At 35.8% G+C, this 25,037-nt stretch overlaps 2 protein-coding genes across 6 annotated transcripts in view; one reads left to right on the forward strand and one right to left on the reverse strand.

The window, feature by feature from the left end:
* The window catches only part of LOC106063065 (histone deacetylase 6-like), a 189,063-nt gene that overhangs the window by 17,292 nt on the left and 146,734 nt on the right, over positions 1–25,037 (reverse strand). The window contains exon 35 of one of the 4 annotated variants that reach the window (XM_056025927.1): positions 22,006–22,446. The exons of the other annotated variants lie outside the window; for them this stretch is intronic. Coding sequence (XP_055881902.1) covers positions 22,369–22,446 — 78 coding nt within the window. The 3' untranslated portion in view covers positions 22,006–22,368. Of the gene's footprint in view, positions 1–22,005; positions 22,447–25,037 lie in introns of those variants that run through there. 4 annotated transcript variants of the gene reach the window in all.
* LOC106074723 (hatching enzyme 1.2-like) lies at positions 149–24,383 on the forward strand. 2 transcript variants are annotated; one of them, XM_056025929.1, is made up of 4 exons: positions 149–577; positions 15,079–15,244; positions 18,881–19,074; positions 20,978–21,867. In XM_056025929.1, exons 1-4 carry the CDS (start codon positions 280–282, stop codon positions 21,793–21,795), a joined length of 1,476 nt encoding a protein of 491 aa, XP_055881904.1. In that variant the 5' UTR covers positions 149–279; the 3' UTR covers positions 21,796–21,867. The 2 variants fall into 2 exon arrangements, with proteins under 2 accessions (XP_055881904.1, XP_055881905.1); XM_056025930.1 differs by lacking the exon at positions 20,978–21,867 and adding an exon at positions 23,360–24,383 and having other exon boundaries at positions 177–577.

The following is a 25,037-nucleotide window of genomic DNA, read 5'->3' on the forward strand; positions in this document are numbered from 1 at the left end:
TATAAAAGTATTCTGCGGAGAAAAGAGATTATCCTGTCGAACAATGAAAATAGCTGATAGAACACATTGTCTCTAGTGGATACACCACTGAGAAGTGAAAACCTTTCTGATTTGGGTTTGTTATCAACGAGGTGCTGACTTATTGGGTCATGAAGATAATTTATCCATATTTCACCGAAACATTACCGAGCACTAACGTATCAACTGGAACTAGAGTTAGACCAAAAAAAAATCTTTAACATTTCATCACTGAGTCACAAACACTCAGTGTCTAAGGACATGGCCGTGAATGTATTCACTTACACCTCAGGGTTAGTGCTGCTGGCCCTACTGGTCGTCTCGGTGACATGCCGGCCCACCTTAGAGGATACCCATCAAGGAGTTGGCATTTCTTCCCCGGAGAAAGCCAACGTGGCCCAAGCACGTAGCGACAGCGTCCAGCCCAAAGTACCAGACAGACCAGTGTTTATTCTGGGGGACGTAGAGATCCCGCTACACAGGAACGCCATCAGGAACAAGTCGATGCACTGGAAAGACGGCATCGTGCCTTTTGTAGTGGACAACGACTACCCAGACAGTAAGTACCAGAACTTAACACGCGAAACTGGTGACATCCACAAGTTCAGCCAGAGTTGGACTGAAAGACATAATCACATAGCTTAATAAGAATAAAACGTTTATTGTCACGGTTCGATTAGTGAAACCCAGAGCCCATCTATAGATGCCTTTTAACTCTTTCACACCCAACTGACGATACCAACGTTGAATTTGACCCCATTAAATTAAATAAATTTTTGGTTTTACAAAACTTTAATTTGTGTTATATAAAAAAAGCATGCATTCTTCTATAATTATATACCTTATATAACTTCCCTGATATCACACACAAAAGTTATTGAAGTTATAATCATAAAATGGTAGTGAAACACAAATGAGCAAAATAAATAATTCCATCGGAAAGTGGAAAATAATTACGGAGAGAAAGAGTTAAAATACTACAATGATATTTATAAATAATAATTATTTATCAAAATATAACATTATGGGTATGATCATTAGGGGTCTCTTAGGAATTGTTTGCTCTAGTTTAGAAATATATGTAATGTATTGATATAAACCCGGCCTGTAAATGGATAGCATACATCTAACAAAGAAACAGTCTCATTGAAGAGATTAGGGTTTATAGCAGTGTTTCCGAACTGTGTTCCACGGAACCCTAATGTTCCGCGAGGCAGGAATAAGTGTTCCACGAACTACTGGAATAATTAACTAGTAGGCCACCATGTGAATTAATCTCTTTAAAAAATGAGCAAAGTGTTCCGTTAAATACTCAAAATGTACGAAATTGTCTTTTAAGGAAAAAACCTTGGGAAACACTGGTATAGAGAATGAAATAGGGCGCGTCAGTTTCTGGAGGAAAACAATCTGGGTAATAATTGAATCACTATGCAAACAAACAATGACATATCACCCCCCCTCCCTATTAAGTTACATCATTGTCAAGACAAATGGCCCTTCAAGTTCAATAACTCGATACATGACTTCGTGAAAAAAACATATAAAAACAAACTTATCTGGTTCACATCAGTCTAACATAAATACTTTTTCTTGATATGACCTTATCGTTCAGAATATCTATGTGTATGTTTAGCAACCAAATAACAAACAAGCAAAATATGAAAAAAATCCTTTGAAAAAAAAAGGTGATCTAAAAGAGAAGAACTCCGTACATAAAACCATATCTACCAATAATGTACAAGTTATTTCCCTTTTTCGATCTCAAACAAAATATTTAATTACCGAAAATTAATTGATTACTTGAGTATTTTAGTTTATTGATTCATGTTTTGTTAAGTACAATAAATAATTGTTTAAAGTATTAACTTTGTCTTGTCTGAGTTTAAGTTTAGGCCATGTCGTCATGTCTGTCTATGTCAATGTGCGAAGTTTCCACTTGATGCGAGAATGGGTGTAAGAGAAATAACGTCTACACCCATTTTAACCAGACATGCAGAGTCAGTTGATTTAAGCTTTGTAAAAATAATTCACTGCCCACACTGAACATACAACACAACGTTATAGCAATAACCTTGTCTGGACTCAATGTCAAATCCTTTGTTTTGTCACGAAAGGGGATTTGAGTAATCTCCTAAAGTTTCCATGCCCATGCTTTCTCCGCCTCCTTACACCTTACACACTCTTTTGTCTTTCCTTTCTCTCATTTTTACTCATTTTTTAAAAAAGATATGCATTTATTTAAAACTTCAAATAGAAACAGAAAGAAGCGATACAAGTTTACTTTAGTTTTTCTACCTTCTATAATGCCATATAGGTTGTAAAATATTAAAATAGAAAAAGAATATTTTAAAAAGTGAGTTTCAGATACAAAAACTCGTAAGAAGCCCTTTTGAGTCATTCGTATTTAAGGCATTAAGTTACACGTCAGCTGAGGCCTACACAATGATTTCAATTTCAACATGATCTGACCGTTATTATCATTTGCACAATTGATAAGACAACAAACACAAACAAATTATTAAAAAAAAAACAACCGAAGCTTATTGTAAGTGTAGTTGTACCAGTCAGTTTGGATCAGTCATGTCAGTCAATTTGTAATAGATATAGTCTAACAAGAATACATTTTTACCAAATGTTTTTATTTAGCGCAATGTCGTACTTTTAGCTTTCTCAGTGCACCTTGATCCTCTCCCTTGTCTGGACCAGTTGGGAAGGGAAGGGGTAGGGGGAAGAAAGAAGAGTGTGAATGTCACCGTGATCGCTTTTAAATTGCCTAAAAAATTCGAACTCATGGGGCCAAGCCTCCTCCAGGGAACTAGTTCAAATAATACCACCACATGTGTCAGTACAATTTCTTTCCCTTGTTCGATATCAACTATTAATTACCAATAGTTAATTTACAATTGGCTCATTTTTTTAATGAAATATTCCTTTTTAGTCAGGTATAAGAAATAAGTGTGCAAAATTTCAACTTCATCCGAGATTGGGTCTGGGGGAAATAACGTGTACAAACGTTGACCAGACAGACAGAGTGAGTTGAAATAGGCTTTGTAAACATTGATGATCTTCGACGACGTTAAAAAAAAAAAATCCCTTATGGTACTGTGAACCAGATCAGACAGCTATTGAGTAAAAAAAAAGCAGCCCAAAGAGCTGAAAAATGTTGAATAAAAAATGCCCCAATATGAATATTGATCTTAGGTCGCAAGTAAAGAATTAACTGCCAATAGGGTTCAAATTAAGCGGCATCGAGAGTTTTTTTTTCCGACTAATTTAGAGGCAGCTGACAGGAGAAGGGTCGCTGTTGGTTTTGTTGACCTGTCAGTCCGCTCGTACGTCTGCCACGTTTTTTAACAACAACAACTAGATCAGCTTTTTGTTTTCTAGTCAGATTTCACCCAATTATGTAGTTTGCAAAGGTTTGGTGGCAACCTTTTTCCTTATCGAATGAATTATGCAAGCCGCCTTTACCATACCAATCCAATTGTTTTGTTCAATACTTGCAAAGGCTTGTGAAAGATACGTTTTAATTTGGTGACGCTCACACTTAATCACGTGGTGTTAGTGACACGTTTATTTGTAATAATGGTAAAGAAAACCGCAGAGTAAACTAAGAATAGTAAGCCTTCAGTAAAGGCTGCTAACAGTTACATGATGAATGTATCTAGTATGGTTACATAAAGAAAATGATTCATGCACAGTTGTATAGTAAACAAATGTGTAACCATTTTCTAGTTCGAATAAACATTAAAATATTTACTATTCAAATGTTCAGTTAAATATTCATAAACGTATAGATATTTTTGTGATCCTACTTCTAAATTACAACGATGATATATACAGGACGTTACAATTATTGATTGCCAATGGTAAATCTGGAGGTGTCATCCTTGAATAATTTATCTACCCTTTTATTTACACGCTTGACCTTTCAGAGATATTCATTCTAAAATAATCCAAGGTAAGCTTTATTCACCAGGATTATGACCCGGGACCCCCGGTTCGGAAGCCAAGCACTTTACCGCTCTGCCACTACGCCTACGTAAAGATTTGTACAGTTATTCAAATTTAAAACAAAGCCTATTGGCAGGGATTTCTTTTTATTAAAGATCTGAATGAAAGGATGTGCTGAAGCCAACCAGTACATGGGCTGTACACTCTCTGATGGGATGGGTTGGCCAAAGACAATCTAGAGATGTTCAGATAGCGTTGAAGTTATACTTCTCTACTTCGGTTCATAGAAACTCTAAAATAGTACAAATCTAGACAGTGCTGAAGTAAGGTACCATTCTATAGGTAGACAAAAATGCAAGAAAAATTTTTAAAGAACAAAGATGGCTAAGAAGAGTTAGCACGATAGATCACACACAAACTCACACGTAATATCCTTCACAAAGACGATCTTATATTGCTCAATACGAGTCAGAAAACCATTCAATGAAGTTAATTTTTTCTTCAATTCCGGACAGATTGTATGTCAAATGTAGATATGAGGTACATCAAGTCTGTGAGCACCAAGTAGTGGCTCTGGTCATAATTCTGTAGAAAAGCATTCACTATTTCACTGGGCTCTCAATGAATAGAGCTAGTATTTTATGGACAGTAGAGAAGCACTACTTGCCATTCGACAGCTGCGCTGGCTAGGACTCTACCCCTTAAGGAGGATGACCGCAAGTTGATCTTCGTGGCGAGTTGAAAGGAGGACGAACGCATTGAATGGGCGCCATTTTGTTCTCAAAGACGTTTAGACGTTTATTTTTTCTTTTTCTATTTTGTAAATATTTATTCTCCTTTCTGTCCGCTATTGTATGGGAGTAGGTGTCTGGTTTGGCTTACGATTCAGTGCTTTCTGACTCAAGAGTTCTTTGAACTGGGAACAATGTAACTGAGCTGGGGTCGCTGCAATAGTTTCAACAAGGACCTGAAGATCTGTATTTACCATTTAGGCATGGAGACCAATACATCAGTTTTCTTGGTTCATTTTGGATTAACTTTGTTTACAAATGTTTCAACGTGTGTTCTGAATAAGAGCAGACAATTGTGTATATTTGTAGTATAAGGGCAGGTAATCAAAACACATTAAAATAATGAAGACAAAATATCACATTCCAGGCGCTAGAAAAAACAACTCGCAGATGCTGTTCTTATTAGCTGAGGCCAGAAGTGATTGAGATCCTTTGTTTTGAAAAAAACCTGATTAGTAGGCAGGGCTGGAGTTACGAGAGGGTAGGAGGGGTTACATCACAAGAAAAGGGCCACCACAATAGTAAACACAAATCCTTAATTCGAAGGGTCAACATCTTTACGTGTTCCTTTTATGATTTGAATTTTCTTTCCGCATTTTTACTTTCAGTCTTACAGTTGGCAACACTGTCGTGGTTAAGATGTGTCCGCTTGTAGCGTGCTCGCAATACACAAAAGTAGCTCTGGATTTACGGCAGTGCGTACACCCCAAAATTTACATTGGTTTAAATCAAAAAATATATATACAAAAAGAAGGAAATGAGATTCAATGTAAAAGAACTATATTTCCTTCTAAAATATGACATGCTTTTAAATATAAGTATTACTATTAATAAGTGGGGTTTTATTAAAGCTTTCAAAAAGTGGAGGTGTCCACAAAAATCCTGCCCTGCGGCCTCCATTTATTTAAATTCGGCCTTGACTGTATGTACAAATGCAAGGCATTGGTTGTTATGAAAACAATTGATGTGTATGTACCAATGCATGGAATACATTGTCCTTACAACTAGTTGGAACACGATGATGGTAAAGTCGGCTTTTTGACGATCCTTTATGTTTTTGGGATACGAATAGGATAGACGGACAAATAGACCATACAAGCGCAACAGGCGGTTTTCCCCCCAAGAGAAAGCTAAAAAACATGTCGTTGAACATACGACTAAGAGGCAGGATATAGTTTATTTGACTTGGAAATATTTTTTGGTAAGGTAGCGTTTCAAAAAGTGTGACACACGTACATGTTTAATGTACGCAGAAGAATATATATATATATATGTGTATCTGTGTGTGTGTGTGTGTGTGTACATACTAATAAACGGAAACTATTGGAATGGGTGCCTGAGAATGAGAAGTCCACTTCAGCAGAATTAAAAGTCAGCCGTAACCTCCAATACACAAAATAAGTTCAAACGATAACTACTGAAAAGCTTATCGACATCATCGTGAACTGAAATGTGTGTCCCGCAGCCTTTGTGACCACTCTCTATATCTTTCAGAGACCATCTGCTACCAGTTACTCTCCTCTATGCCAGTGAGGGCGAAATGGCGCCTGAGTTAATCTATACAACGCTTACAAGGGGCACCTCTGTTACGCCGTCCTCCTTTTAAGCTCACATAAGAAGATCGTATTTGGCATGCCATCGTCTCCCATGTGGGATAATTGTCCGACCCAGCACAACTGTCGAATGGCCATTGGTGCCTCTTTGCTGTCCTCACCGAACTCCAGCAGAAGGTTCCTAACTTTCTATAAACTAAATAAATAATAATAAAAAGATTGAAAGCTAATAGCACTGTTGATGGCCTATTTTGTTGATGAGTATATATATGTTACTGGTGCATGCGAGTCCATATGACACAACAACAGAATGAATCAAGAATATACTTAATAACGCAGGCTGATAACTTCAACAATTTAATAAACAATAAAAAGGGCACAGTCCTCTGTCGTCGCTAGCCTAGCGTCGTCCTCTTAGGCGTCTTGTCCGTTATTCTCCTTGTTCATCAACCTACTCTGTTCTTACTCGTCACATTACTTAGGAAAAACCCGATTCACATCAACTTCTACGCATCTTGTGTCATTACATATTTCCTCCCCCCTTTATCAAAAAAAAAAATTTTGTCAATTTTTTTTTTTCAGTCTAAAACACTATCCCTACTGTCATGTCTGTACAATATACATGGCCAAAATTTTGGGGAAAGACAAAACAAACATATATCTTGATCTTGATGGACATCATCATGTTTCCCATCTTCATCAGTTCCTGGTAAAATTGTCCATGTTCCTATGTCACAAAGTTCACACTGTAGTTGAATGTTGACACCAAGAAAACAATATGTACAGTTCCAATACAGTTATTGGTAAGAAAATATCCGGTATACAGTGTTCTAATCATCACTCATGTCATTGACGATGAAATAGTATAGTACAGTGTAATAGTTTCACCAACTAATAGTACTAAGTCCATCAAGACATGTATACAGTCCCCATACGACGATGCCTTTGTCGATTCCACAGACATAAAACAGTTTTTCAGAGTAAATACACATGTATATAGTCCACATACGAAGATGCCTTTGCTGACTCCATAGGCATAAATCAGAGTTTTTCAGAGTAAATACTGTCATTGGCTATATGTTCATGGCTGGTCGCCTCACATCACACCAAACCTTACCTGTCAGACAAAATGTAATATTTGTGTCAAAACAGCTTTCCAAATTATTCTACTTAACTTTTTTGTTGGGTACCAATAAGTATATTTTCTCTCCACTTACCATTTCCAAACTGACCTAGCCTTTTACTAATGGATGATAATGATTATATAAAAAAAATAATGACTGTAGATGATCATACTTACTTTAATTTACACCTTTGACTTCAATTATTGAAATTTTATAATTATCTCCCTTGATTTAATAAAATTCCCAATTTATATTTTACTGAGTTATCTTCCTTTAAAGGAAATAAAATATATATAGTCCATATATAAACAACTTATTCATACCCATTGACTAGAACATATACATATATATACAAGCATAAACAAATCAAAATGAATAATCATTATTTACAACAGTTTATCTCACTGTAACTCTTGACAACATGTCAGCTACAATATTAATTTCTCCCCTAATAGCCTCCAATTGAAAATTATATTCTTGTAAAATTAGAAACCACCTGTATAATCTACCATTTTTAATACTTTTTTCTTGCATAAACTTTAGAGGCCTGTGATCAGATAACAATATGAATTTGTTTCCCAGTAAATAGCTTTCCAACTTAGTTATAACCCAAACAACAGCTAAAGCCTCCTTCTCTATGACACTGTATCTCTTCTCAGTATCAGATAATTTCCTACTTACATAAATTATTGGGTGTAATTTATCATACTGTTGCATCAAACAACCTCCTATAGCACTACCAGAAGCATCAGTAGTGACATAGAATATTTTAGAAACATCCGGTAATCTCAATATTAAATTTGTAGAAAAAATATGCTTAACTTTCTCTATAGCTTCTACACACTTTCTATTACAAGTCACTTTTCTAGGCTGTCCTTTCTTTAATAACTGGTTTAATGGATCAACTATCTCTGCTAAATTTGGTATGTATTTTCTATAATAGTTTATCATCCCTAGTATTGATTTAATCTGTTTTTGTGTTGTTGGTATTTCTATTTCTAATATCTTCTTTACATTATCTTCAATGGGACTGATAGTATTATTTTTAACTCTATGTCCTAAAAATGTGATTTCTTCTAAGCCTATCTCTACCTTTTCTGCTTGAACTGTTAGACCATTTTGTTTAATTAACTCAAAAATCTCCCTAATTCCTTTTAAATGTTCTTTCCAATCCTCATGAAAAATGCATATATCATCTAAGTAACAGATTACATTTTTTCTATGACCTATAACCGACATCATCATCCTATTAAAGGTAGCTGGAGCATTTATAAGCCCAAAGCTCATAAAGTTCCATTGGAATATTCCATAAGGAGTGATAAATGCAGTATAAGGTTTAGCTCTATTGGTTAAAGGAATTTGCCAATATCCTTTTGTCAGATCCAATTTTGTAAATACTTTAGCATTGGACAATTTGTGTAATATGTCATCAATGTTAGGCATAGGGTAAGGATCAAATTCAGTTATTTTATTTAACTGTCTATAATCTATGCATAACCTTATATCCCCATTCTTTTTCTTTGCTATAACTATTGGTGAAGCATAAGCTGAATTGGATGGTTCTATTATTCCTAGTTTTAATAAGTTGTCTATTTCATCTTTAACTTTTCCCTGTAAGTGTAATGGAATCCTATAAGGCTTCATGAAAATAGGTTTGTCACTAGTTAACTTTATGTCATGCTTTATGATATTTGTTTTTCCTGGCAAACTGGAAAAAATTTCTTTAAAATCATTGATTACATTTATTATGTCTTTTGTTTTTTCTGGAGATAAATTTTCTAAATTCAGTTTTTCCCATGTTTGATTATCTTTAGTTTCTAGTATAGGAATATTTTTAATATCATTTTCATTAGTTTCCTCATTGATTAAAACAATTAAACATTCATCTACTTGATTTTCATTTTCCACAGTTTCTGTATCTAACTTTTGAGTTTGATTTTCATTGTTTACTTCTGTATCCAAATTTTGAAATTGATTTTCATTTCTCTCATTGTATAACTTCAAATTATTTATATGATATGTTTTTATTTTTCCATTCATATTAATCTTATAGTTTACTTCACTTGTTTTATTTGTAACAACAAATGGACCCTTCCACTGTTTTCCTAATTTGTTTTTTAAGTCAATTACCAAAAGTAATACCTTGTCTCCTACCTCTAATGTTCTTAATTTTCTTTTTTCATTTAAGTTCTCATGTACTGTTTCTTTATATTTCATGTTATTCTCAAAAGCTTCCGCCCATATTTGTTTTAAATCTAAAGCTGTTTCATTGTCATTTTCCTTTTCTATTTTATTTAAGATCAAACTTTCTTTAAAAATTTGTATTTCATCCCTAGGTTTCCTTCCATGTACTAACTCATATGGTGAAAATTGAGTTGCCTCATGAATATTATTTCTAATAGAAAATAGAACAAAATTAATATATTGATCCCAGTTTTTCTGATTATTTTCTACAATTTTAGCTAAGGATCTTTTTATAACACCGTTAAGGCGTTCACAAAGCCCGTTGGCTTCCGGGTGGAATGGCGATGATTTAATGTGTTCTATACCATATTTTAATATCCATCTTTTAAATAACTCAGATGTAAACATAGAAGCATTGTCTGATAGTAATGTTTTTGGTATCCCATGTCTGACTATGAACTTTTGATCTAAAGCATTAATAATATTTTCTGTGTCTATATTGGATAATACCACTGCTTCAGGATATCTACTGAACATGTCTACTATTGTCAATATGTACTTATTATTATGTTCTGTTTTAGTTAAAGGTCCTATGATGTCTATTGCTATTTTTTGAAATGGTTTATTTGGTTCATCCATTGACTGTAATGGAGCTTTACCTAATTTACCCTTAAGTCCCCTTCTTTGACACATATCACATGATCTTATGTATTTTGATATGGTTCCTTTCATTTTAGGCCAAAATACTTGAGTTGCTAAATTTCTAAAACATTTCTTTATACCTCTATGTCCACTTAAATTACTGTCATGTGACAAAATCATGACATCCTTCCAATACTTTTGTGGTAAGACTAATTGTTTTATTTCTCTATCATTTATTTTTGTTTTCCTAAATAGTATTCCTTCTTCTATGACATATTTCTCCATTGGGTTATTATTTCTCCTGTCACTAATTCTGTCATATGTTTTCCCAATGATGTTATCTTGTTTTTGTTCTTGAGCCAATTTGTTTATTCCTTTCAATTCTTCTGTTTTCATTTCTTCAGTTCCATCTTTCTGTTTTTCTGCTTGCGTTTCGTCTTGTTTTTGACCTTGTATTTCAACCTCTTTCTCTTTATCTTCTTCACCATTAACTATTTCATCATTCATATCAATAAGTTCCTGAGTTTCTTGTTTTGGCTTGTTCTTAGATCTGGTTATTACCATATTACTAATGTAATTATCTGTTTCAGTATTCCTATTCTGCTGTAACCTTTCATATTTCTTTTCCCATGCTTCAATTTCCTGTCTTGAACATTCCTTCAAACCTGTTAAGTTTCCAATTAACATATCATGTCTCATGTTAGGCATGGCTACTCCCTCACAATGGCCAGTGTAAAAAGGTGTCTCAATAAACACTTTAAATACTTTAAATTCCTTTATACTGCCATCTGCCAACTCCACTTTCCTTGTATATCCCCTATAATATTGCGCCTCAATGAGATCAGCCCGAACCACGAGTGTGTTACAGCCACTATCTCGGATTGCCTTTATTGGAACATTGTTAATAAAAGCTGGGTAAAAAGCAAAATTGTTTTTATTTTCCCTAACAAAAAACACTCTGTCAGAATCTCTATTTTTATATTCCCTGCTTTTACTCCTATTGTATGTGTTATTATTGTAATTGTTGTTGTAATTGCTGTACCTATTCCTACTGTCTGCTCTGTAATTATTTCTACTATCTGTCCTATTGTAATTATGTGTACTACTTGATCTATTATAATTATTCCTACTGTTTGACCTGTTTTGTGTTCCCCTGCATCTCATAGCCATATGTCCTTTTTTCCCACATCTATAACATGTAACATCCCTGTTGTTTGACCTATCTCTACTATTGCTATATCTAAAATGTTGGCTATCCCTACTTCTATTTCTACTTCTTTCATTGTTTTCCTGTGTATATCCCACTAGATCAATATTCTTTTTATCTTTACATGAAAAAAGGTTGTTGGGATAGGCATTTTTATATGTTCTTATTATCTCAGTAACATCATCCAAAACTTTGGGATTCCTTTCTTTGATAAATGATTGTAATTGCGGGTCACACTTAGCTACAAAATTATCAAGTAATATAAAATTTTTTAATCCCTCAAAGGTACTGTCAATCTTCTCAAATCCCAGCCATTTATTAAAATAGTCTTTTTCCAAATTTATAGTGGTTTGTGGTTCTATCTGATTGGAAGGTGTGTTTTCAAAATATTTTTTTCTGAATGTGCTGGCATTGTGTCCATATGCATTCAGCAATTCCTTTTTTAAAATTTGGTAGCTATTTTGTACAGTATGATTATGGTTTTGACAAATTGTAAGAGCTTGCCCTTGTACAAAGTCTAACAAAATTTGAGACCACTCTTCCTCCCTTATATTGCAATTAACCATTTTAATTTCATATCTCTTTAGGTAGTCTGAAATACAATCTCTAGCCTCCTGAAAGGGTTGTAGTTTTTTCCTCAACCAATGGTTGTTATCACTTGAAATATTAGTGTTGTTTGTGTGATTATTACAATTATTGGTTTCAATGTGATTGTCTGGGGCATTGGTAGTATTAGTATTAGATCTATCATTAGTATTAGTGCTATTAACTTTTTGTTTATTTTGTTCAGCTTCAATTCTCAATTTCTCAAGATCATATTGTAATTTCCTATCTGCTTCTTCTTTTATTAATTGTGCTTCCCTATCTTTTTCTTTCTCCCTTATCTGATCAATTCTATCTCTCTCTATTGTCACCATTTGCTGTACATAGCTAGTTAGGTCCTTCCCTTTAAGTTCTAATTGTTTAGCCTCAGCAATAATTTGCTGGCGAAAAGTCTCCATATAATCAAAGTTTGGAGCTGTTGCCATTATGCTTATTTTATTTTAAACAATGTCTCAATATAGTTTTGATATGGCCTCCCTATTGGCCTAAATATCACAATTTAGTTTTCACAAAAACTCACTTTCAAATACTTCTTGTAATATATATATATATTTATATATTTAAATACCTTTGCTCAATGTTATATCAAGAAATATTACCTCAGTGGACTTACTCACAGCCACAATACTTGAATACAACTCAAAATTTTATATCACCTTAATTCAGTGGACTTACTTTAGACCACATAAACAAATATCAATACCTCAATACTTAATTCAATGGACTTACTTCTTGCCAATAAATACCCCTAGGACTATTCTAGTCACTAGTCTAGATTCAATACAACTTCAATACAACTTCAAATAGATAAATCAATATTATACCTCCAACAGTAAATCACAATCCAGTGATACTGACAAAAAATTTTATTCTGACCAATTAGACTGTGTTTAAACACATCTATAAAATAATGTCAACCGATTAATCGGGACAAAAGATCTATTTATAAATAATTACTCCTTAGACTCAGTTGTCCTCAGGATAAAATAGATCTAAGGCTCTCATAGGTATAACAATTTAGTTAATACCTGGAAACAATCTAGAATTTATAATCTAGATTAAACGTGGCTTACCTTATCTACTTAAGATAAAATTACTAATATATAATAAGAATAGTGTAAAATAAACGTAATAAGACACACAAAAAAATAAATCTATTCTAATGAGATGAGACTTTTTAGAGGAAGTATACACTGAAAGAGACAAATAAAGATGACTTCACTTGACTTCTAAAAAAAATAAAATGTACGTGGATACGAACAAAACAAGACAATCTAAACAATCATCGAGACTTTATTAAATGGAGCAGGTCCACTTTCTAATGTGTCCTATAATGACGCCCTTATCAGGCAACCTGCTCTTAACAAAGATCTACTGTCCCTAAAATAGACTTAATTTAATAATAATGGAGAGAAAAAATAAACTTATCTTTAGTTAGATCCCCTTTGTTCAGTCCACGGAGCTACAACGGTCAGTTCCACACAAGTTCCCCACTGTCTTTGTCTTAGGCAAGGCAAGGTGTGCTCCCACAATGGCTACTCGACAGGCAGTACTGAGTTAGGCCAATCTCTCCTGTTGCTGCCACAGTATGGTACGGTTCTCAGATAAAGTCCTCTGGTAGGGTTCCAAGGTTCCGGTTCCACTTGATGATCTGTTGGTGCTGGCTTCTGTCTTCAGGTCAGGAACATAAGTCAATACTGAGACAAGCTGGTGGTGCTGTCTCAAGAGAGGTAAAAAAAAATGACTAAGTCCAACTCTCTCTTTTGATGAATATAAATTAGTCAACTTTACAAGTTGAATAGATGGTCACGCAGTGTGGTAGTAGGGTATACCATCACTCGTGTGTAGATTAGATTGTAAGCTCAGCAACACTGCAACAGTCAATTAATAGCTTGAAAAACAAACCTGACAAGGTGACTCGATCCAACGGTCAGCTTGTAGATACTAGATATGTAGACTCAGATGACTTTCCGTACTCACAATAAACAGATAAACCTGACAAAATGAGGTATCTTCACTCTTGAGGTATATAGGTAGAGGTATACTGACGACGGACTGCCCTAAATCACTTCAACGGACGAAATAGTTCTGGATTCAGACACAATAGATATAGATCTAGTCAATATAGATCCAAGGTCAATCTAAAAATATCCAACATGGCTGACAAAGCTAGACGCTGGTAACGGTTTCGAATTTTCTCTAATAGAAAGTCTAGATCCACTGGAACAAAGATGCCAAAATCCAGCTGCAGTCCAGATAATTAGCACAGACGTAGGGTAGATCTAGTAGAAATAAACGAATGTTAATCCAGTACTTCTCCAGTGTACTTCGCCAAGTGTAGAATTGTAGATAGATATATCCAGAACATGAAGTTAACTAGATTGTAGATCAAAATGACGCCCTGGCCGTCGTGGGTCGCCACATCTGTTGATGGTCTATTTTGTTGATGAGTATATATATGTTACTGGTGCATGCGAGTCCATATGACACAACAACAGAATGAATCAAGAATATACCTAATAACGCAGGCTGATAACTTCAACAATTTAATAAACAATAAAAAGGGCACAGTCCTCTGTCGTCGCTAGCCTAGCGTCGTCCTCTTAGGCGTCTTGTCCGTTATTCTCCTTGTTCATCAACCTACTCTGTTCTTACTCGTCACATTACTTAGGAAAAACCCGATTCACATCAACTTCTACGCATCTTGTGTCATTACAGCACCAACTAAATGTTTTAGAGATATAATCAGACACAACCAGACAATTTGAATCATCAAACCCTGACCCTAAATATTGAGGGAAAAAAAAGAATATTAAATGTTTTGTACTGATAATATTTATTTGACCGCCCCCCAAAAAAAAAAAAAAATTTGTTAAAAAAATGTTCTCCTGACAATAAGACTTATGTTTAAAATAAAACAGTTCTATTCTGACCTAGAAGTGTGCGCAATATTTGTTGTTCTATTACACTTATAGATCTCACATTTCTAAAACACTCCACAGCGGCCAGAGCCACCATCTTGGCGGGACTGCACGAGATCGAGGCTGACGTTGAAAGCCAAGGAACCAAATGCATCCAGTTCATCCCCAGGACTACAGAACAGAACTACCTAAGGATTAAACGGGGAACAGGCTGCCATTCCCCGATAGGTTTTGACCCTGGAGAGGAGTAAGTTCATTAAGATCCCTATCCTTAATGTTTATCCCTAAATATCAAAACATTTTTTTTTTCAAATTATCCTTTATTGTATCTGTGAAAATACTTTATTAAAGACCGGAGAACGCGAGATATTACATTCGGTAAGAGTCAAACAACATACTGTTAAGAGCTACACAAGGTACTTTAAATGCTAAACAATGCACTTTAAGTGTTAAACAATGCACTTTAAGTGCTAAACAATGTACTTAAAACAAAGTAAAGAGCTACACAGGGTCCTAAGAGCTACTTAAAACCACGGCTGTACGAGGTATGGGTGAGCCAGAAAACGTACAAAGCGTGAACTCAAATAAAACCATTTACAATCCAATCTTTGTTTTTTTTTTAAGAGCTATGCATCATTTCTACGCACCACATCAGAATTTCTCTTTATCAGTAGTAGGTACTTATTTTTTCAAAGCTACAAAGCTGAAATCAAGTCGTTAATGTCTGTTCTCGGAAACTCGGATTGCACTTACTTGCTATCACTGACCTAGTTTCTCTCGAAAAGAAAAATAAATCAGGTCATGCAAGAATCCTTAGAGCTGACGGGGTAATGTCTGATTCCTGTCGTTAGGCAATGCCGTGAAATTCAACTAGCGCGTTGTCTTCTAATGAAATTGTTGAGCTCAATAGCGTATTCCTTGCCATTAGAATGGCACATGAAGACACACAGCCAAGCGCGCAAGTATCCAAGTTGATTTAAAGTCTATCAACTAGTTGAAATTTAAAAAAGTATTTTAATCACGATAAAACTATGTGAGGGAAAGAAGAACAAACGACATTACAACTAGAGTACTTTTAATTTAGAGAGTCAGTGTATGTCAATGTAAGTTATGCGATACATTTCAATCGCGTGGAAACAATGCTGCTTATTTGAACCTAGGTCTAACCATTGGAACAAAGACTAACAGTTTACTGCTCCAACACTGCGGTAGCCAGAGTATTATTGTTACTCACTACCACTACCACAATAGAAACTACTTATGAAATGTAAAATTATATTAGAAAAAAACTTTTAAAAAAAGGCTAGAAACAAAGAGAATGTAGGGTAATAAGAAAGGTAGCTAAAAAAAAAGCTTTTACAATTACTATTAAAGCTTCTTCATAATTTTTTAAATACATTGTTTAATTGTTCTTGTTAGTATGCAATAATGTTGTATTTGATTTGAACTTGCCAGCAGTTCATGGGACTGATAAAAAAAAAGTATACTTCCACTTTCAGACCATGCAGTCTATGGGGCAGATGATGTTAAGATCATCTGTTTATGTGGCAAACGGTGAACGAGCAGGGTGACATGTGGCCAGCACAACGACCAACCGCCTTTACTTTCCCCAACTAAAGTCGGGTATTCATTAGAGTTGGGAAGACTCAGGGACGCCCTAAAAATCCCGGAATTAAAATCCCAGTCTTCAACGAGATTCAAACCCAGGACCCCAGGTTGAGAAGCCACCTTGCCCATGTGACTGATGCTTTCTCAAATTCAAACCTTAGCAACCTTGTGGAGCAATTGTAATAGTTAAAGCTGAGGTTGTGTTAATAGTATAAACAATAAACTGAATGTCTGCAACAGTAAATTACCAAGGGAGTTTAAAATATTTGTTCTAGTTCTTTCGCTTAGACTGAGAAATGAATTGTAGAGAAGGGAAGGGAGTGAACTAGAAATGAAACGTTTTTAGAATATTTCCAGCTGAAGCTACTATCCGGTGCACCCCTAGAATGTTGAGAAATCAACAAACTGAATAGATTAATTGAAATGACGTTATAATGTGTTTTGAATCAATTCTTAATTTCCGCTTTAGGAATTCAACTATTTTATTTCATAAAGATAAATTCTGTCATTTTTGTCATCAAGGTTTCTATCTACGGCAATACGGTGGGGTATCGAACTGAGATAATATATATACGTATTAACAATTGTAGGACGTATTAACAATTGTAGGACGTATTAACAATTATAGGACGTATTAACAATTATAGGACGTATTAACAATTATAGGACGTATTAACAATTATAGGACATATTAACAATTATAGGACGTATTAACAATTGTAGGACGTATTAACAATTATAGGACGTATTAACAATTGTAGGACGTATTAACAATTGTAGTACGTATTAACAATTGTAGGACGTATTAACAATTGTAGGACGTATTAACAATTGTAGGACGTATTAGCAATTATACGACGTATTAACAATTATAGGACATATTAACAATTATAGGACGTATTAACAATTATAGGACGTATTAACAATTATAGGACAGATTAACCAACCAATTCCATCGTTAGAATTTGTGCATCCCTACATGTTTTCAAAATCAAAATGTCAAACGTTTGAAAAAAAAAAAAACTACAGAAGTGATTTTTCTATTTTTAGACTTCAAGCACAAACTCTTGACTTTTCCGACCCCTCCGCCAACACCCCCCCCACACACACACACACAAAACAAAAAAAATTACTACGATCTCAAACCAAATGTCTAGTAAATGAAAGAATACAACTAAATGAGTGCTAGAAGGTTTGCTTTAAACGAGTCATCCAAACAAAGTCTTTCAACATTTCACCGTGAACCATGTTCAATGATTCCTACATTTCCACTTGCTACTTGTGATGCTGAAGCAAAGAAAGAGATAGCAGCTTACCATTTTATTTTAAACGTTACATTTTTTGGGAATCTATGACAAAAGCAAATTTCGGTGAAAATAAATGTTAAGAAAAAACTCCCAACAGTTCTAACAAAAAAAAACAATGTCCATTACTTCACGCATTAATATTTCAGAAAAGTTGAAAATATTTTTATAAGTTAAAGACCAGAAAACTATTGTGTTTTTCTATGTGCCGATGACCTCTACCTTTGAATAGATAATACAATGAGGCTATAACCTTGACATTTCAAGGTTGTTTTTTTTTCGTATTTAAAAAAAATCGGCTTAAAATTGTTGGACAAGTTAAAGACTTTGTCAGAAATACAATGAACCCGAAATATATTAATTTCGAACATTCAAATCTTGAAGGATAAGTTTATACATACTTACGTAAAGTAAAAAAAAACCTTTTCACATGAAGTTATGTAACAAAAAAAAGTCCTGCAAAATGTGACAGTATCACTGGCTCAAAGGTTTGTGTCACACACAAATATAAGTGAGATAAAAACATTGCTACAAAATGTCATGAACAGCCCAGATGATTTGTTCAGAAGAGACAAACGACAATAGGCTAGAAAGACATAGGTTCGTCTAAAGTGTTTGGACTCTTAAAACAAACATTTCACATTAAAATACAGATTTTTTAAAGCACCTTAATAACAAGTACACACAATTCTGACAGCAGACACTGACAAAGCTACGAAATATTAAGCGTAAAGATATTCTTTTTTTTTTTTTTTTTATAGAAATGTAAACCATTGACCTCGTATTGCACACGTTCCCCACCCATCCCATCTAGCATTATCGAAATTGTTTATTCTCGTCAATAGAAGTATGTATCTTGTATTTCTTGTACTAATGATCTTGGTTGTTACATCAATACACTTATTCGAGGACAGTCAAACAGTATCACGTCTTGAACGAAAATGTTTTGGTTTTCTTTTGACTCCATACAGCGGGGCTGTGGTCTCCACTCTTGGACCAGGATGTGAAATCAAAGGGATCGTCATGCACGAGATCCTGCACGTGCTGGGCTTCTACCACGAGCAGAATCGACCCGACCGTGACCTCTACGTAGACATCAATGAGACCAACGTGGCCGTTATACGAGACTTCTACATCAGGAACGAAACAATCATAGATACTATGGGTAGGTCACTTAGTATTTCGTTGAGTACTATTGACATGACAAAATAGTGAATGGAAAGCTAACAAAAATTAGTATGTCAGTTGTTGTTTTACAAACTCAGAAGCTGGAACGTTTGGACGTGGTGGTCAGTGAAAGTATGTAACTACGGCGGGCTGTATTGAGGAGACGGATGGTGTAAACACTCTAGTCAGTTGCAGCTGGCATGTTATAGGACTTAAAGGTTGAACATGCTTATATCAGGACATTGCTCAAATTTTGCATTACACATTGTGGGTCAGGGGAAAAAAACAGCAAAATAACAGCAAGATGAACAGAATAATAATAAAAAATATGATAGCAAAAACATGACATTAGCAAAGAACAAGAAAAATATTTAAAAAATTACTTTAAAAAAAATTGACTGTACCTCCTTTATTATTTTATTTTTCTCTAAATAACTAAAGAAAAAAAAGATTATTTCCCCCCCCCCCCAAACCCCAAAATGAAAAAATGACTGGCAAATACAAAAAGTATTAAAATAAAAAAAAATTGTGAGAATTTTAGACCATTTCGATTGTGCCAGTGACGATTATCTCGCTAAGGGGCTGCAATAAAAAAAAAAGAATTCCAACACAACTACACCATAATAACAAGCTCAACAAGTGCAACCCAGAGACCAGCCACATCAAGTCAGACAAAGACATCGGAGATAGACGCCTTTTTCTTGCTTGGTTGTGGATAAAGTCACAGCTATGAATGAATGCTTCTTCAAAGCTTTATGGGGATAAAAAGACCAAAACCAAATTATGGCTGACGGTCCAAATGATGATGACCACCAAATACTTCCAAGTCTTGAGGTCCAGTCCAACCTGGTCGTCATCTACCACGCTTTCGTGTGCAGCTTGATCGAACTCTTGCTCTAGGGAAGTGGACTGAAAGGGCAGCAGCTTGATCGAACTCTTGCTCTAGGGAAGTGGACTGAAAGGGCAGCAGCTTGATCGAACTCTTGCTCTAGGGAAGTGGACTGAAAGGGCAGCAGCTTGATCGAACTCTTGCTCTAGGGAAGTGAACTGAAAGGGCAGCAGCTTGATCGAACTCTTGCTCTAGGGAAGTGGACTGAAAGGGCAGCCGCTTGATCGAACTCTTGCTCTAGGGAAGTGGACTTAAAGGGCAGCCGCTTGATCGAACTCTTGCTCTAGGGAAGTGGACTTAAAGGGCAGCAGCTTGATCGAACTCTTGCTCTAGGGAAGTGGACTGAAAGGGCAGCAGCTTAATCGAACTCTTGCTCTAGGGAAGTGGACTTAAAGGGCAGCAGCTTGATCTAACTCTTGCTCTAGGGAAGTGGACTTAAAGGGCAGCAGCTTGATCGAACTCTTGCTCTAGGGAACTGGACTTAAAGGGCAGCATCTTGATCGAACTCTTGCTCTAGGGAAGTGGACCTAAAGGGCAGCCGCTTGATCGAACTCTTGCTTTAGGGAAGTGGACCTAAATGGCAGCCGCTTCACACTATCCACCACATGAGACTGAACACAGTGAGCTGAATTCCGTTTCCTTTACCAACGTTTGTTACCAACTAGCTACAAGACTCACAGGGTAATGACTCAAAGGCAACATATTACCTATCAGTTGATGAGTGAAAATTCGGTTGTACTGTTTTAAAACAATATTAGAAAATGACAATGAGAGAGTAATTTAGATGTAATCTTAAGCAGTGAGATGAATAGAGACTACATACTGATAAAAAAAAACATACAATCAAGTACATTAAATATATTAGGAAAGAATAAGATAGTTATTTGTATAGAAACTCAGTTGGATACTTTCGGTTTGATTACTCATTCTGTATCCTTTATGTAGAATGTATTCTCTAAAAGCAATGCTCTTGTGAACTCTAAGCTAAACCTCTTCTATCTAATTACTCCAGGGATCCCCTATGACTTTCTCTCCATAATGCACTACGGAGCCTACAATTCGGCCCAAGTCAAACGCTACGCAGTCATCACGCCGAAACCAAAGTACGGCAGGACACTACGTCTGGGTCAGCGCGTCGGACTGAGTCCAACCGACGTCATCAAAGTTCAGACTCTCTACAACTGCCCGCTAGACACAAGTCACATACATTCGGACATGGACGAGCGGGTGATAGAACGGTGCGACTTCGCCTTGGGGATGTGTAACTTTACGACAGACAACACCGCCGCAAATTACGCCGCAAAGTGGGTGGTGCAGACCGAGCCCACGTCAGACGGGCCGGTCGCAGGATACACCAATGGCCTAGATGCCTTTTTGTTCGCATCTTTGAAAGACGAAGAGGCCTTCAGCAGCATTGCAAGCAAAGAGGTTTCCAGCCAAGCGACAGTTCTATCAACAGAAAACCTGACCACGTTAAAGAACGAAATAAATTTAAAGCAAGCAACAACGACGAGGACTCCACAGACGACCACTGTCTATTCTCCGCTACTAACGTCCGGGGAGGACGGCATGGTCTGCGTGCAGTACGTCATCTACCAGAAAGGACCGTCCAGCTTCCTGCAGCTGTTTCTCTCTGGACCTTTACTGCAAAGACAAGAGCTGCGTAACTATAAACCATTAAGCCATGACTACTGGGCGAGGGATGAGGTCAGAATTGATTTAGGACGTCAAGCTGAATTCAGACTGGAATTTGTGGCCAACTTGCAGGAAGGCTCCGTGGCTATTGATGACTACTATGTGGTGAAAGGAGAATGTATATACTCCAGCTAAATAAAATGTCCTAAATAAAAAAAAAACATGTATTATAGACAGAGATATACATAAAATAAAATGATTTTAGCATGTTGATTAGTTTATGCAATAAAAATTGGTCAAGAATATAGCAATCGCTAAAAACAACCAAGAAAAACAACAACCCCCCCCCCCAAAAAAAAAAATATTACAAAGCAATTTGTCATTCACACATTTTCTAAAGCATTAAATAGATAAAAATAATAAATAAAAAGTACGTTGTATTGTGGGGATGTTTAAAGATGGTGATCTCAGTCAACTAATAGTGGTGGATATACAAACACAACTTAATGACAATATAGTTACAGAAAGAATTCAAAAATGTTTTTTAGCTTTACCTTTAACGTTGCACAATGGAAAACATGAAGTTTAAAAGATAACCGGTACTCTCATGGAATAATGTCACCCCCCCCCCAAACATAAAAAAAACGGCTAACAATTACTTTCAGTTGAGAGAGAGAGAGACAGAGAGAGAGAGAGAGAGAAAGAGAGAGACGGGAAACTGAATAAAACATGATTGTACTGTATCTGTATGAATGTCCATTATCTAGGCTATTTTGAGAAGTCCACATCGCTTGACCAGGTCGTGATGAAACTTTCAAGCCTGTGCCTTTGATCTTTGCGGGGAGCCTGGAGGAGGAGGTTAGAAACGCTGGGAATGTGAAACAAAACTGTCTAGATCTATAGCGGTATTACTGGTGAACTCTAGGATCAAATATCTCTCTCTTTGTTGTTTAACAAGGATTTAAAGATATTTGAATATATGGGTTAAAATAATAAATCAGTTAACAGCCACATAACAACCTTCATAAAACTTGTATCAAATAATCTCAAGACCTCGCCAGAAGGAGTAGATTCTAAATGTACCCAGAGCCGTCACACAATTTTACTGGCCAAAAAGTAGCTAATGAAAAAAACGTTGATTTATATTTTTTTTAACTATATAGATCCATTTTAAGTTTACATTTGAGGAAAAAATAATATAAATCATTTTTGATTTTTTGTTTTTCCTTTTAGAATTAGCACACGTAATGCCTGAATTCGTGCTAATAGAAAAATAATTATAGAGGGTTGTTTTTAATAGATAATATAGACTCTAAAGTTATGAATATACGAATAGCCTCTTTAGTCAACAAGAAGTTGCAAAGGGAAAAGATCGTCTGTCTAGACGTAAAATGCCACTGTACAGTACGAATAGTCTAGTCTTTCAAAATAAAAACTGAGTTGAAACTAAAATCAAATAGTAAAAAGAACAAAAAAAAAAAACAACAAAAAACTTCTCTGCTTTAGTTACTGTTATTTCCATGTGAAATCCTGTACTCATCCTTAATCCTTTGAAATCGAAGACAATGTCTTATCATAGACCTAATACGATTTACATGAATCTAAAAATCATTCGTTGCAAATTAAAATCTCATACTTTCTGTTATAAATCTGACAACTTAGTTCTACTGTCTGCTTAAATTACGTCTCGTGTTATCACATACAAAACAAATGTAAAGAAATATCTACTTTCAATTATAATGTCCCACTTCTGTCACAGGAACTCCCTACGACTTTGAATCCATCATGCACTACGGGGCCTACGATGCTGGTAAAGTCCACCGATACCCAGTGATTACCCCGAAACCAAAGTACGGCAAGACACTGCGCCTGGGCCAGCGCCTCGGACTCAGCGATATTGATGTAATGAAAATACAGATGCTCTACCACTGCCCCATAGACACCAGTCACATACAGCGTGGCTTGGGAGATCGCTTGATAGACTACTGCGACTTCGCTTTCGGGATGTGCAATTTCAGTTTGGGCAACGCCACCACGGGTTCAGGCCCAACTTGGGTCGTGCAGAATGAATCCACGCCGGACGGGCCTGTAGGTGGAATCTCAAACGGTCTAGACCCTTTCCTGTTCGCATCGAAAGAGTGGGACGAGCTCAGCAGCCTCACAACCGAAGATGTCTCCCCTCAAGGGATACGTAACTCTACGACCACTGACTCTGCAGCAACAACAATAGCACCATCAGCTATATCGAAGACTCCGGTCACGGTCACCATTTATTCACCGCTCCTGACGTCCGGGGACGACGGCCGAGCGTGCATACAGTTCGCCCTCTTCCAGTACGGACCCTCCAGTTATTTGGACGTCTTCGTCTCCGGACCTTTACTCCAAAGACAACGTCTGCGTACTTTTGGTGACGTCAGCAGGATGGAGTTCTGGGTGCGGTATGAAATCAAGCTAGACATGGGAACAAAGGCTGAGTTCCAGCTGGAGTTCGTGGCTTACTTGCTGGAGGGTACAGTCTCACTTGACGACTACTATGTCGTGAAAGGAAACTGTATCTACGCAGATTAAACAGAACACAACACAAACACTAGACTTGACAAATGTTACCAGAACATGAACTCCAATGTTAACAGACTGTGTCTTATAGTGTTGTTGACATACAATTCTAACCATACATAAAGAATACAGGTTTCAGTTACATGAACTTTCACAACCATGCCTAACGGTTTCGTGATTACATGTAGTTGTGTCTCTAAATATTAAAGTATGCATTATGTCAAGATTACATGTAGTTGTGTCTCTAAATATTAAAGTATGCATTATGTCAAGATTACATGTAGTTGTGTCTCTAAATATTAAAGTATGCATTATGTCAAGATTACATGTAGTTGTGTCTCTAAATATTAAAGTATGCATTATGTCAAGATTACATGTAGTTGTGTCTCTAAATATTAAAGTATGCATTATGTCAAGATTACATGTAGTTGTGTCTCTAAATATTAAAGTATGCATTATGTCAAGATTACATGTAGTTGTGTCTCTAAATATTAAAGTATGCATTATGTCAAGATTACATGTAGTTGTGTCTCTAAATATTAAAGTATGCATTATGTCAAGATTACATGTAGTTGTGTCTCTAAATATTAAAGTATGCATTATGTCAAGATTACATGTAGTTGTGTCTCTAAATATTAAAGTATGCATTATGTCAAGATTACATGTAGTTGTGTCTCTAAATATTAAAGTATGCATTATGTCAAGATTACATGTAGTTGTGTCTCTAAATATTAAAGTATGAGACTAAGAGACTAAGACTAAGACTGCTTTATTGATCCTTACGGAAATTTGTTGTGATTACAAGGACTCGTTTCTCATATAAAGACAACACAACAGAAAAATACACATAAATACAACAGACAACATAAAGAGTTCATTCA

Source organism: Biomphalaria glabrata, chromosome 4, assembly GCF_947242115.1.
Source record: "Biomphalaria glabrata chromosome 4, xgBioGlab47.1, whole genome shotgun sequence".
Taxonomy (NCBI): domain Eukaryota; kingdom Metazoa; phylum Mollusca; class Gastropoda; family Planorbidae; genus Biomphalaria; species Biomphalaria glabrata.